Source organism: Haliaeetus leucocephalus, unplaced genomic scaffold, assembly GCF_000737465.1.
Source record: "Haliaeetus leucocephalus isolate CR32 unplaced genomic scaffold, Haliaeetus_leucocephalus-4.0 Scaffold395, whole genome shotgun sequence".
Taxonomy (NCBI): Eukaryota; Metazoa; Chordata; class Aves; order Accipitriformes; family Accipitridae; genus Haliaeetus; species Haliaeetus leucocephalus.
In genome coordinates this window covers 1,028,460-1,042,980 of record NW_010972831.1, presented here as the reverse complement: position 1 = coordinate 1,042,980, position 14,521 = coordinate 1,028,460, and the positions used below count along the sequence as shown (strand labels likewise).

Genomic DNA, 14,521 nt, shown 5'->3' with positions numbered 1-14,521 from the left:
TGGGTACAACAGCAGCAGCACGTGAGCGACCAGCCTGTGGCTTCAGGACGTAGCTTCGTCTTCACACACATCGGGCAGCTCTGGGTCCCTGCCTCCTTCTCTGCTCCCTTGTTTTCTACATGAACGGCAAAGAGATTAAGAGATTAATTAAGAGATTATAGGCACATAGCAATGCAAGAAATAAAGATGGGAGTGTTTTTTCCAACAGGCAACCCAGGTCAACAACATCAATATTAAGGGGGAATAGCAATGAACTAGCCTGTTGTGCTGGTACCATGTAAACAGCTCAGCAATATCCCAGCTCGATGCGCTGCAGTGCTGTGCCTACACACTTGCTTGGTCTCTGTGCCCCGAAGACTGAGCTGTGCGCTTCCCTGAATGCCCTCCTCCCGGCTGCAGCATCACGAGGAGGTATCTGGTTCTTGGAGAAAGTCTTGCAGACCAGCAGCAATGTTTCCAAATTATCTAGTTTGCATTTGGGGAGTTCTGGTTTGCTTTTCTTTAACCTGATTTTTTTTAAAAAAAAGATCAGAGTGATGGCTTGATATCATAACTGCTTCTCCAAAGCCGCACTGTAAATGGAGTAAAAACTGCATGCTCCTACCAGAACCCAGTTTTCCCTATGCAACAGCTGTTTCATTTCAGTTTCTGTGAGTTTGTCTGGTCCCCAAAACAGCTCAGCACCTGAGAGCAGCAGTCCTTAAAACATAGCCAATATAACTTACTTGCATTGTACGTCCACCATGATACCATCCATAAAACAGCCTGTGACTCAGATTTGACCAGAGAAAGCTGTCACTGCTCTAGACTGAATGGAGAAAACGTGACACCTCCAGGTGCCATCCACAACACCCCACAGCAGAGACCTTCGGCAGGCAGATAACTTGCACTTAAAATGCCTGTTTCTCCATTGTGAAGATATGAAGACATCCACAGCGTAAAGGAGGTGATGCTACCCCAAGCATCTGCGTCTCCCAGGGTGTCTGGCCTCGCTCACGCCAGCCTGGCTGCAGGAGAATCAGTCTGTGTGGACAAGCCAAATTGGCAGTGGAGAGTCAGCACTGGAGCACCCAGTGTTTGGGAAGCATGAGTTTGGGGCTCTGGGGTTACTGTCTGGTTGGGAACGACACTAAAAGTACACACAGGTCTATACCAATTTTTAAAGAAACCAGAAATGATCAAAGATCACGTTCCCTTCTCCCTCTACTCCAGCAAAGCCCTGCGATAAACCTGACCTTGACCGCAGAGCGTGGACCATTTCCCTGCGGGGGAGGCTGAGGAACAGCCCCCTTTCCGGTGCCTGTCATCGCCCTCTTTAAATGATTTATCACCCTGCGCAGCAGCAGAGGCTCCTTTCTCCAGCACAGCACAGGCAGCTCCACACAGCACAGCTCCCTGCTCGCAGCTGCCTGGCACATTCCGCTGAGCCTGCTCCATGCCTGGGGTGCCTTCAACGCTTCCCTGCAACCCCGAGCAGGTTCTGCCTCTCCAAACACCTTGCAGCAGGGCAGGAGGGGTGCGATGCAAACCAGGTTGAAACGATACCCGCATGGTGGTGAATATCTGCTAAGCTGGGGTTGCATGTAAGGCAGCAGAGATCAAGGCATCAGTGCTCTGCAGTCTGCACGGGAGCTGAGGCTCGTGCTGAGGCCTGCGGCTGAATGTGAATCTCCATTGAATAACTCTTTTTAAGAAATAGGACTGTATTTCTGCTACATTTCTTGAACCACAGGTGAGTGAAGCCTGACCTGTGCAATTATCCAGGAGACAACACCACTGTTAACCACAGCAGCTGCAGGAAGATCACAGCCACTGAGTATTTACACAGCATTTCATGCCCAGCAAGGAACGAGCCTCACAGAACCTCCCTCCAAAATGCAGGCAGCACGGGAAAGGGATGGAGTGGGACAACCTACAAAGAGCTGAATCACAGAATACGCACACTCCTGGGAAGTGCTTAATTCTGCCACTGAGTCCCCATTAAATACCAATAATCTGCCCTCATCTAGGCCAGTGAAGTCCCCCTCCTCTCTATGAAAGTTCTCTATGAAAAATATAGCAGCAGGCAGTGGCACCAGCTGTCACCCACGGCACCACATCAGTCCCCATCCTCCTCCGCCTGCCTTCTCCTAACTATTTTTGGAGAATCTCTGCAAGTCCGTCCTCACTCAGAGCGGGCGGCATCCTGGCTCGAGCTCCTCTGTTTGTCTCGGAGCGATAAACCAGGCCAGCCAGAGTCTCCAGAGCGGTGGAGCAGCTCCCAAAGGTATGTAGAGGCATGTGGTTGTTTCCTGGTCTCTCAGCCCAGCCCAGATCTCCTCAGGCCTGGGTGGAGGCTGTGTCCTGCCTAAGCACTAGATCCTGAGACTTCACAGTGAGATGTTTGTAAGCAGCTTGTCACAGTTTGCATTGAATGTTATTTTGGTATTTAACAGAATCAATTGGACCAACTGCTTCCTAGAAGGGTCTGTGCAAGTGGTCGGACAAATGACTGTGTTTGAATGAAGTCCTGACTGAGGTGGGGTGGGTGGTCACACAGAGTGGCTGATTTCAGTCCCAGCATAGTATCAGAGGCAGAAGCACAGAGAAGCGGTAGAGCAGCTGGAGCAGAGATGGCTCCAGCTCTATTTCTTTCGCATAACCACTAAATATTAAACCTGAGCCCAAATCACAAACCTCAGCCCTTCCCAAATTCTGTAGCTATTTCCCCTGCGAATGTGGGGCTGAGCAGCAGTTCCTGCTAAAACCCAACCGGCTTTTTTCACCCTTCCCTCCCCCCCAAAGAAGGCTGAAATGCCAAAGAACCACAAATAATAATAATAAAAAAAACATACATAAACGTTAGTGTCACACACACAGAATTACTGCAGTAAAATTGCTCCTACAGGAAGGAAGGATAGAGCCGAATACTCTCGCTACCACACAAATCACGCGGGCTGAGAAGACACACGTTTCTACAGCACCCAGGGGAAACACAAACACTGAATTACCTTAAAGATGGATGCACATATACAGATGTGTTTAAGAGGAGTCTGTCCCTGAGAGCAAAACAATGAGACAAAGGAGAAAGTGATCATGAAGATGATGGCAGCAGGCAAAGAAGCTTGTATTTCTGTACCTAACAAGCCTAGCGAGCAGAGTGAAATGGAGGATGGAGCTTCAGTCGCGTTTACTTGCAGCCTGAAGGACAGATGGGGACGGGCACTGGTAACAGTGGTACAAACCCACTCTAGCTCCTACCACTGCTGAAGGCTCCAGATGGTTTCCAGCATGCTGCTGATGTCCAGCTGTGCTTTCCTGGGCCACAAAATTTGGCACCTCTGGGGGTTTTGTGTCCTATCACAGTCACGGCATCACCACCATGTGCAATGGGGCGTGCAGCGGCTGAGCTCAGAGCAGGCAGAGCCACACGAGCACGGGGCCACTCACTGGAGGGTCCTGCTGATGGTGGGTCTTTGCCAGAGGAAAATCCTGTGCCACAGTCAGTACCTTGGTCCTTAGGCAGCCTACGAGGACACCTACCTGCCCCGTGGGGCATGGTTCTTCCCGTGAAGACATGCAGTTCTCTCACTGCAGTGAAAATCAATAGGGCTTTTGGTTGGGTTTGACTCTGTTCTGACAGCATCTACGTGGTACCTATCTGAAATCTTCCTGGGACTCAAGAGACAGACACCAAGCACTAGCAGAGACCAAGGGAGCATCTTTAGTGGAAACATCTGGCAAATTTAAATCCAAGCTGCAGCTGTTCCCTTGTCAAAGATGATGCTGTAAACCTGGCTGCCCTAAGGGGATCTCTGCAGCCTATTTTTGAACAGCTCTATGGCACCAGGGTCTGGGCGTTTCTCAACACAAAGCCCCCACGAAGCAGGTACCTCTGGGCTGCTTTGGGAGAAGCTGTTTCTGCTTGGAGACCTGGATCAGCCACTTTTTTACCTCCCTCTCCCCCCCTGGCTTCCTTGTGCTTAGTCTACATGGACAGTATGGCCCTCAGGGCAGTGATGACTGTTTTGCTCTCTTTTTGGGGAGCCTGGAAACAGGGTAGGCTTTATAAATACAGACCAATCCCCCATACAGGAGCTGACAACCACATTTCATCAATAGTAATAGCAGCCATAATGGGAAAGTAAATTGGGTCTGTCAAAATACAGCAATTAATTTGATAGGTAGTAGTTGCAATAAATGAGAGTAATAAAATGTGGTGAAGCCAGGGCTGACTCAATTAGGAGAAATCTGGAGCAGACAGAAGAAATGTAGCAAACGCTGCTAACAGAAACCCAGAACTTAGCTGCGAACGCTAAACAGCTGGGTTTAAAAAAATACTCTGCAACTGGAAAAATTAGAAAAGGTCGGTTGCTTCTGCAGCCACTGTTAACAACAGGCTTGAACCTGGCCATAGTCTGCAGGATCTGCAAGGCTCGATGAATCACTGTATCTTCTGGGAGATCCTGCACGAAAGGCAGGATCCGGTGCCATCCGGACACCCGGCCCCAGCTACTGTGCGGCTTACACGGTAAAGTGACAGCTGGCAGCACTCACACACGGCTTCTAGGTGTGCGGAGGTGCTCTCGTGGGAGAGGCAGCTGTTGCAAAATAGGAGTTGCTAAAGTGGGGCATCTTCATTTTAGTTCCCTTCTGCCTGGTGAATGTGCCTGCCATTTTAACAGCTGCCTTTTTAACTTTTCAGTGCTATTAAACAAAGCAATAAATAACACCCAGGAGAGGATTTGCTTCTTCCAGGTCTAAGGAGTGAAAAAAAAGCCCTCTCTCCTCCCAGTACTAATTTAAGAACTATTCCAATTCACTGGTGTCTTAATGGTGTCCCCGGAAGGAACAAAGGCTGCAGCAAACATGAAAGACCTCCTGCTATTGCAAAGACTTCTGCACATGCAGCTTCTGCACAAAGCATTTCCAAGACTAGAGCCCACCACACTGTGTATAGGTAATGCAGGGAGAAATTAAAAAAATTTTCAACCACATGATTTAGTTTCCTCCTCTCCAAATCCCAAAGACTGAGCTTAAAGGACAGATCCATTTTAAATACCAGAAAGCAGACTCAGCTGTCAGAGGATTTCCTGCAAAATATATTCACAGTATGGGCACAGATGTAAGATCCTTGAAGCAGCAGTGAGTGGGGCTTTTGCAATTTCACATGCAGCCTAATTAAAAAAATTGATTGTGAAACTGGAGTTTTCTAGTTGCTTTTCTTTCTTCTTATATAGAAACACAACAAGTTATTTTCTACCTATAACTAGAAGGACAGGCATTACAAAAGCTGATTTATCTCTCTCTCTAAAGACACTGCCACTGGGGAGGAGAAGCTCTGTGGTGGAGAGCTTGGGACCTTGTGGCTCATTTTTCTCTCAGCTCCTTGCAGGCAACCACATGGCAGCGTGTCCAGAGAGCAGCGATGCCTGCAGGCACTGCCCTTCTGTCAAGTCCCACTTTTGGAGTGCCCTGTCCAGCTACAAGGGTGGAAACGGTGCCTGACATGCAGGAACTCTGCAAAGCCTTTATGCTACAACAATATTATCTGTTCCTGCTAGGTCCTAGAAATTTATAGTCATCCAGACTCACTCAAAACTTATTTTAACTAACACAGCGCTATTTATAACATTTGCACTGATGTTCTATTTTATATGTGTATTGAGCGTGGTTTTACTAGAGAACAACCCACTATTAATTAAGAACTGGATGGGCTTACTGTTTAGCTCTGTTTGCCCCTGTGGAAATAACACTGTAATCAAGAGATAACTCACTGAACAATGAACATTCCCATTTAGACTCAGTTCACTTAAAATCAATGTCATTAGATTAAAAAAATCAATCTAAATTTGAAGCAATTTTCATTAGATTCAACCAGTATAGCATTCTTCAAAGTTTGAAATAATAACCCACATTCCTTAAAAAAAAAAAAAAGCATCCCTACTGTAGTGTTTAATATATGACACTATTTGTTGAAGAGATTTAGCCAATGTCTGTCTTTTAAACAGAAGGGTTTCAAGATGGGTTCTCAAAGCTCCAGTTGTGCGTGAATTAATTTAGGATAAAGTCAATTGATTGCATGAGACTGAGAAATTAAGCACAGGGTTTAGTGGAGAACTGGCACATTCAAAAACCATTCACATTCTTTTTGGGCATCTCTAAGCGCTTACACTGCTGGGCAGAGGCCAGCCCAGCATGGCCGCAGCTCCATCCCTGACCTGACATGTTTTTGTAAACTAAGGGCACTGGACACAGCAGCACAACAGTGGAAATTATACACTGTTTTCAAAAACCTTTTAGTCCTGTGCAAGGAGCCTGAATGCAAACATGGGGCTGAAATGAGTAGAGACAAGGAAAGATGGTGGGTTTGTATAAGCTGAGAAGAATTTGACTAGCAACTTTAGAAAGGAGACAAATAAAAGTGGAGTCTTACAGTTCATCTTGAAGGCCTAAAAAGATTTAAAAAGGGATTAGACACTAATAATGTGGCTAATCAGAAACTTCACAGCTACATTAGGTCAAATGAACTTTACTTATTCTGAGCAGACAATAAAGCACTCTGCTCCAGGCAGGAACGAGCCACAGTGTCAAGGGTCAAGAAGTTTTCCCCTTTGGTTAGTTAGTGGCACGGGCTTTCAAGCGTCTCAGATGAAGGTGGAAGGGAACAGGTCCCTTTTGGAAACAGGCTCAGGGTACTAGAAGAACAGACCACCTTGAGATATCAATTCAGGCAGGGTTTGAAAAGAAGAAATCCTGCCTTGCTCTGAATTAGCTGTCCTCGACAGTGGGAAGCATACAAAACATTTTTCTTCAAATTTAGTAAAAGTTTCCCCATCTCAGAGCAATGCAACGCAGTGACTATGAATGATAGTGAAGATCAATAGCAATAACTAATTTGGAAGGCAATGAGCCAAGGGAAAAAAACAGAGGACAAATCCCTTGTGCTAAGCTGGCAAAGGAGCTGTGACTGCCACACTCTTCAGATATGTCCCCACAGCAGCACTTGTGTATGAGGTGTTTAAATGTTAAACTGGAGTCTAATACTAACTGCACCTGGACTCAAAGGCAAAGCCTTTACTGAAGTCTCCAATACACAGTTGGGCCCTAAAGCATTATCATCCTTAATTGAGCTGAGCCCTTAAATCCCCACACATCCGTGAGAGAGACAGACTCCTCTATTTGCATTGTCAAAGGTGCAATGAGACTCTTAGCACACGCTCATGGGAGTCTGCTAGGCCCGGTACTGGGATTTTGGGTGGAAAAGGATAATTTTGGCACTACACAGCTTTGTTGTGAACCACAGCCTTACAGATCCTGTGGGGTGAGAACATGAATATAATTGTCCCAGGTCAGGCTAATGGTCCAGCTGTTACTTAACTGGACTGATGGCCCAGAATCCTGGCTCCAAAAGTGATCAGTAACAAACATGAGGGAGAAAGAATAAGAACCAAGTAAAGGACAGAGGAGTTCTCCCCCCACCCCTGTACATCCAGACCACTGTGTTTAAAAATTGTTGATGAATTTAATAGTCATTAATTTGTCTATTCCCTTTTCAATCCCAATATAGCCATTTATATCCAGCCTCCAAAATATCCCATTGCAATGTGTTCTACTATTTCATAACTGGCAGCGTGAAAAAATACTGTATGTTTTCTCAAATGAAAAAGCAATGTCAAAGTGTTCTCCACTGTCTGTCCATGTGTCTCCACAGTGTCTCTGCCCAGACTTGGGCCCCAGACCACAGACAAACCACATCACCTCATTTTGAGTTTATAAAACATGTAAACTGCTCATCCGACACCTTTTCTGTTGTCCATAAAAAGAAGAGAAGAATTAAACCCTTCAATACATATTTAGACTAGAGTCTAATTAAACTTATTTTAGTTCACCAATTTCTAATGAATCTTTGATCACAGTGTATTATAAACTAACAGGTTAAAAACCAGACCCAAGTTTAGCACCTTACATGTATTTAGGCCAAACCCATCTTACAGATAGAACTGCATCTATAAAAAGAGTTTTTAGGCTGCTTTAATGCATTGTATTTTAATCCTAGACGACTTAAGGGAGTTTTGTCTTTAAATGCTACAGAAGAGATTTTCAAACTGCTTCCTTCATCCACTCCACACACCTTTATTCTTCACATGCAGCAGAATCAGGCAAGGCTGTATATACGTACATCAGTAAGTTCCCTGGAGCAGACATGGATCTCTCCTCCCGCCTCGTCTGAACCTCGAACGGATTTCCAAAGGAGCGTTTTCTTAGCATGGCCTTCACTAGGATCTTTGAGGAAGAAGAACAGACCAGTGAGAACAGCAGGACTGACTGTCTCCTTGAAGATAGTTCAAAGGAGTCTTCTTTAACAATTCAACTGACATTTAACAGCATTACAGCTAGAGCACGAACTACAGGAACCCACAGAACAGCTATCTGACTTTCCGGCAGTGACAATGCCACTCCCTCAAGCAGTGAGCTCAGACCCCCGGGTGCACACCATTGCTGGCAAGAGGTGAAGTAGATGCTGCTGACCACTGCCTGCTACTCGTAGTGGTCCAAGCCCATGAGGAGGCGGCACCAGACCTCTCCTGGGCCATCCTCCCAGGCAGGCACTACTGCCTGCAGAATGCTGCTAGCTCCTGCGGGTTCAAAGGCAAAGGTCCTGCTATCAAGGGGAAAGGATAGTTTTCATTCCCCCCCGCTGGCTGTTGCGGCGAGTGTCTATGTTAATATCACACCACAAGACCTGTGAAAACAGGTCCTCATTGTGCTCAGCACCTCTCTCCCCATGAGGAACAAACACCCAAAGGCACCTGCACCATACTAACTGCCCACAGCAGACCTCCAGCTGGCTATACACAAACAACCGAGAGAACCCTCAACACCTTCTTGAGGTCCCCTGTGGCTGGCAGGCAAGTGCCAGCTGTATACTCTGTGGCAGATGCCTGCTTCTCTGGCAAGGTCACCTCCATGTTTGGAGCCTTCACTTTGAGGATCCAAAGGAGGTGTCTTGCAACCTCTAGATTAATGAAACAAAACACACTTGGGATGCTTCTGATGTTCTGGGATGTCTGATGCCAGGCACACGGTCAGGCCCTGCAGAGTCAGGCTGCTGCAGTACCAAGAGACACAAAAATTTCACACTGGGTTGAAAGGCCAAGCTTTTCATGCCAGGAGCACATGTGTACCCTCTCCAAACCTCCTTCACCAGTTGAAAGCTCCAGCAAAGTCCCATGCTCTTGACCCATGCAGAGGATGCGGTTGTGGTTTATACATACCACAGCTGGCAAACTCGGAATCGTCTTCACTGAGTTCTTCACCTCCTCCTCCGTCACCTCCACCACAGTACAGTGCTCTTCCTCCAGTGGCAGGGGCTCCTCACCACCCTTGGTTAGCCATGGATACATCTGCGTGGGGAGGAACAGAGACAGCTGTAGGTCTCCCTTCTACAGCAGAGCGCTGTGGTGTTGGTGATGAGAAATAGGGGCACAGGACTAAGCTGTCGGTACTGCTCCATTTTCCACTTCTAGCGATGCACTTCAACCAGCTCCCTTGGAAATTGCTGCAATCCGGTGCCTGGCCAGATGGCATCCCCTAATGCCCAGTGCTGTCACATCCACTGCCACCAACCAGCATCTTGGAGGAACCTGGCACCCTCTGAATCAAGTTTGAAACACTTTGAAAATCTGAGTTATCTTTTTCTCTCACATGCACACATTTCATGTAGGATTACGTGTGCTCGTTACCTGGGAGAATCAAGATTGTTTATGCATCTGCACAAACAAGCGTTTAGGTGCTGAAAATGGAGTACTTGGGTCTGAGTACTGAGGCCTCTCATGCTACTGCAACGGCCTCCTCCCTACATAAACAGCGAAATAACACACCTTGCCACCTGGGCACCATGTAAACCTCTACATACCCACAAAGGAGAGAGAAGGCAGTTTCCCACCATCCCTCCCTGTCACTGCTGTGCTGCTGTGGAAGGAAGCTGATGGCAGGATGGGATGAGGGTCTCTGCTACCCACATCCAGGGCTGGATGTTTTGCCTGTCAGGGAAAGCATCCTCCAGTGTTGCTGCTAGAAATGCCTGCCTCACCCTCCAGGACGAGGAGTTTAATTAGGACAGATGCTCACTGCTTACTGCCATTCCAATGAGTTGGATGCAGATGTCCAGAGTGTTCTCCAAGGGCTTAGTGATGAGCTGCTTTACAGCACTTAATTAAGCTGTGTTTTCCAAAGATCATTAATTGTGCTTATAATAACTCTTTTCAAAGGCACATCACCACGTCCAGCTTTAAGTGAAACCAGTGCACTAAACCCTAGTCTACCTGGGGCTTGCGAATGTTTCAGCTAGAAAGAGGACTCTGTCCATCCGTTACGTTCAGTGTTCCTCATACAAAATCATTTGCTTGATTTATTTTGATGGTGAACAGCAATTCCAAAGCCAGTTGGGCAGAGCAGTTAAGGTATTTGTCCAGTCTAACCCCCTTATACAATTTTACCGCCTCCTTCCAGCTTTTGGCATGTTTACCTTCATTGGAGATTTATCAACAATAAATGATCATATATGAGAAGCAGCATTGGGCTAATGCTTGCCAGTAGAAGAAAGTTTGCAGCCACATCAGGATTTTACCTAACAAGTACAGAATATGAGGAGGGGAGTGTGAAAACATGGGAAAACAAAAAAAAAGCAACCCTGGGAGGAGGAGGAGAAGGAGGCCTAGAGCAGCCACTTAGAAATATCTAACTATGCAAGAAGCCAAAGCTCGAGCCCTGATGCCATGTGGCCTGCTATAAACTACTTCAGAGCGAAGAAGCTCCTTGGCGCTGTATGTGAATACAAATACAGAGGGTGTGTGCCATCTCCTTGTCTGGATTGCATCAGCTGCACACATCGGGCTCTCCTGTAGTCTCTAGGTTGGATTCCTCTGACCAGGGCCTTCAGTGATGGTGGAAGTCACTCCATAGCCACCTCTGCCAAGAAGCTGCTCAGCCATCATCTTACTTGGGGGAACAGCAGAGGAAAGCTACCCTTTTTCTACTGCCTCTCATGGGGTGGTTTCCTTGGTTGTGAACATGAGGAAAGCCGTGTTCAAGGCCCTGGGCTCATCCCAGAGCCCAGACTGACGCTAGAGACACGTGCTTTTCCAGCATCAAATGCAAGTCCTCAAGCACACCAAGCATTTTCAGTGCATGGCCAGCAATAAGATCCAGCACCCTGCTCTGCTCTTCTACCCAATGGGCTGTACAGGGCATATGTTTCCACATGAAGTGCCTGCAAGAGCTGCCAAGTGAAATCCCTTAAATACAGCTCCAAAGGACTTCCCACCATCACTGGCTGTGGCCTCCTGGGCATAGAGGGAAGGGACGTCACATTTTTTACTTGAAGTTCAACCTTCCTACTGTCAAGCTTTGGTGGCAAATGTGCTAGTGTTGGCGTGAGACAAAGCAAAGAAGAGTTGTGTGCCCTGCAGAGGATGCTAATGGAGCTCTGTGGAAATCTTGAGATCCTCCAGTAGGTCCAAGGCCTTGGTGAGGGGTGACAGGAGGACAGAAAGCCCATGCGAAAACAGAATGAAGCCAAACCCTGCAAGGCATTGTGCTCTACCAGGCATATTCCTCTTTTCTATTAATAAGCATCTCCCAAATAATGCTGATAGAAACAAGTGTGCTGCCTTGAGGCCTTTGACCATGCAAGCACCAGAGGAGGAACACACTTCCAGCCTCTGTAACACAGGTCCAACACTGCCAGCACACACTTTGCAGCTAGCAGTCCCCATGACAATGTCAATTCTCCCAGGGATTTGCTGAGGATCAGCCAGCTTTTGAGTAATTTTAATTTAAACAAGTAAACAAGAAAGCTTTTGTCTATATTCCCCAAGCAAGCAGCAGCAATGGAGCTGTTACATGCTGCAAAATGAGCACTCTTCCTTTTTGAGGCAGCATGCCAGAGAAAGCTCCCAAAACAAACACAAGGAACAGCTCTGCCTCATTAGAAGGTACCAAAGGAAAAACAAAATCTGCTGAGACAAAAGACTATAAGATCAATGTCCAATTTACCTTAATTTCAGGGACTGTTATCCTTGTTTCTGGATTTTTATCGAGCATACGTAGGATCAATTCCTTCAGCTCTTCACTTATCTGTGCTCTGAGTAAAGAAAACAGCAGTATACAGTTAACAAGGGAATTGTAAGTGCTCAAGGCATGCATAGTCCTTACTGCGTTACATGGTAGAGAATCTGCTCTGCTCAGAAGATATTTTCTCTGCAGACCCAGCTTGAGAAAGGAAGGTCTATTTGGCTTGGTTCCTTCTCAGGCATCACGGTCATGGCTACAGGGCTTGGTAATCCTGTTCTGCCGACTAACACAGCTACATGCTTGCAAAATGCAGGACAAGGGATCAGGTGAATGGATCTAAGGACATTTTTAAGGACAGCACATTATAGGGGAATTTCAGAGGACAGATTCTAGGACAACAATCTGTTACTGAGAGCAGAACTACAGCTGGGCTCCGATACAAGAATGGCACAACTTGATTTGCCAAACCTGCATCATGAGCAACCACATGCTGCAAGAAAAATCCCCATTTGACACTCAAGTTCCCAGCTGAGCTTGCAGGTTGTGTTAATTAAATTTCTTCTATGAACACTGATGGCAGCCAGTTCCATAACTTGGTATTTCCCCACCTGTATGGCTCAGCCTTAGGGTAACATAAGGAGGGGATGAACAGATGAGATTAACAGAAATAAATCTAATTTTTTAACACTATTTCCAAGGTCTAAATGCTAGAGCACCTGAACCCAGAAGCCACCTTATTCACACGGAGCCCTTGGTCCTGCAGTCTGCCTCTCTAGTCCAAAGGCTTCAATGACTTCTGTTGCTAATGATGCAGGCAATGTCTTTAAAACACATTTGATCTGTATGATCAAAGTGCTACCAAAATAAAATGCCAGTGTATGACAGAATTGTATTAGGCAGTTGAAAGTCGGTATCACAAATGACTTTCGAGGAGCTGTGTTTCTGCACAGAGATGGGATTTGGCAGCATAAAATGTCACTCCCCAGCAGGGTTGGATTTCAGATTGAAAACACTGATGAGGAACCAGGTGCTGTGCCCAGTTCCTCTGCACACCCCACAAGCAGAGGAGGGAATAAACTATCATAAACCTAAATGAAGACCACATCACAGTAAGGGATATTATCGTCTGATGAAAACAGAGCTGCTGTTTAATAATTTATGAATACTTTATGTGGACTTTGGTTATGGGATCTTTAACAACCAACCACAAGGAAACACTGCTTATTCAGCGGGAAGGGGCAGAAAGCGGGTTCAGTTTAAAGTCTGAACACTTTCAGAGTTGCATCAAGGGTCTGCAGTACACAGGCAATATGGCCCAGACAAGTGGAATGGCAGGATGAATCCTCAGAGGCTTCCCACTTCCTAGGCTGCACTACAGGTGACAATTTGGGTGGGAATGGAAAGAACGGTCCTGCTCTTGAGATGAGCTCCAGGCACAGAGGAACAGCTATGGGGAGTGACAGTGCATTTAGCAGGTCAGAATAAACAAGACTCTTAATGAAAGACCACACTGAGGTGTGGGTGGGATGGTGTTTTTGAAATACTTAACACCAGATCTGTGCCAGACTGGCAACGTCTTTATTTAAAATACAAGCAGTAGACTATATATAATCACCTAACATTTCTGGGCACAAGATTGATTTCTATACAACATAGGGTTAACATCATAAGGAAAAGCCCTGTAAACAGGATTGCAAAGCGTCAAGTGGGTTATGGCCAGGTGACAGACTGCATCACCCTGTCTCTGTTTTTCCTTCTCTCCATTCTGCCAGGGTGCATGCTGTACCCGATGGCATTTTTCATCTGAAAAGCCTGTGCTATCTGGAATTTCTCACAGTCATAGTCCTGTCACAGCTCTCAGGAAAATGCCAAGCATCACAGAGCTCAGCATCCATTTGGGAGTGCTGCCAGCACCATAGATAGTTTTACAGGGTGCCCGCAGGTCAGAGAACATGGTCCTGGACTTCAGCTCTTCACCTGGAGGGACTACGCAATTTCTGGCTCTCTTAATACATGTCTGGACAGAAACTTCTCCAGCTTGTTTTTCAGTTATGCCAGGATCATCAGGGTGTGAGCTAACCCCATTTACCTTGTGTCAGGCCAAGGACTCACTGACATGAATGAGAACTCCAGAGCAATAAATATTTATCCCAGCGTCTCTAAGGGAAGGGAAGGCACAATGACGCCGGTAGAGTCAGCTCCATCTCTGTCCTAAAGGTTGTCAGGAAACAGGCAATGAGTTTCCATGGATTGTCTGCAAACAGGAATGTGTCTTTTGTAGCCATGGTGAAATAAATTGAAACCAAAATATTCCTAACTGTAGCGAGGTGCTAATTCTGTGGGAGGTCAGGGTGGATCCAGTCCAGTGAATTCCAGCTTTATGTGCGTCTCTGTTACTGCCTTTATCTAACAAATAGATGCAGTTTAGACAGCCGTCAACACCCAGTAACCCTCTGCTCCTCCA

The 14,521-nt window shown here is 46.4% G+C and overlaps 1 protein-coding gene across 1 annotated transcript in view; it reads right to left on the bottom strand.

Moving 5' to 3' along the window:
• Positions 1-14,521, bottom strand: part of CAMKK1 (calcium/calmodulin-dependent protein kinase kinase 1, alpha) — a 62,029-nt gene continuing 47,508 nt past the window's right edge. The window contains exons 12-15 of the mRNA XM_010573509.1: positions 12,040-12,127; positions 9,258-9,386; positions 8,162-8,265; positions 1-115 (exon numbers count right to left, since the gene is read on the bottom strand). Coding sequence (XP_010571811.1) covers positions 43-115; positions 8,162-8,265; positions 9,258-9,386; positions 12,040-12,127 — 394 coding nt within the window. The 3' untranslated portion in view covers positions 1-42. The remainder of the gene's footprint in view (positions 116-8,161; positions 8,266-9,257; positions 9,387-12,039; positions 12,128-14,521) is intronic.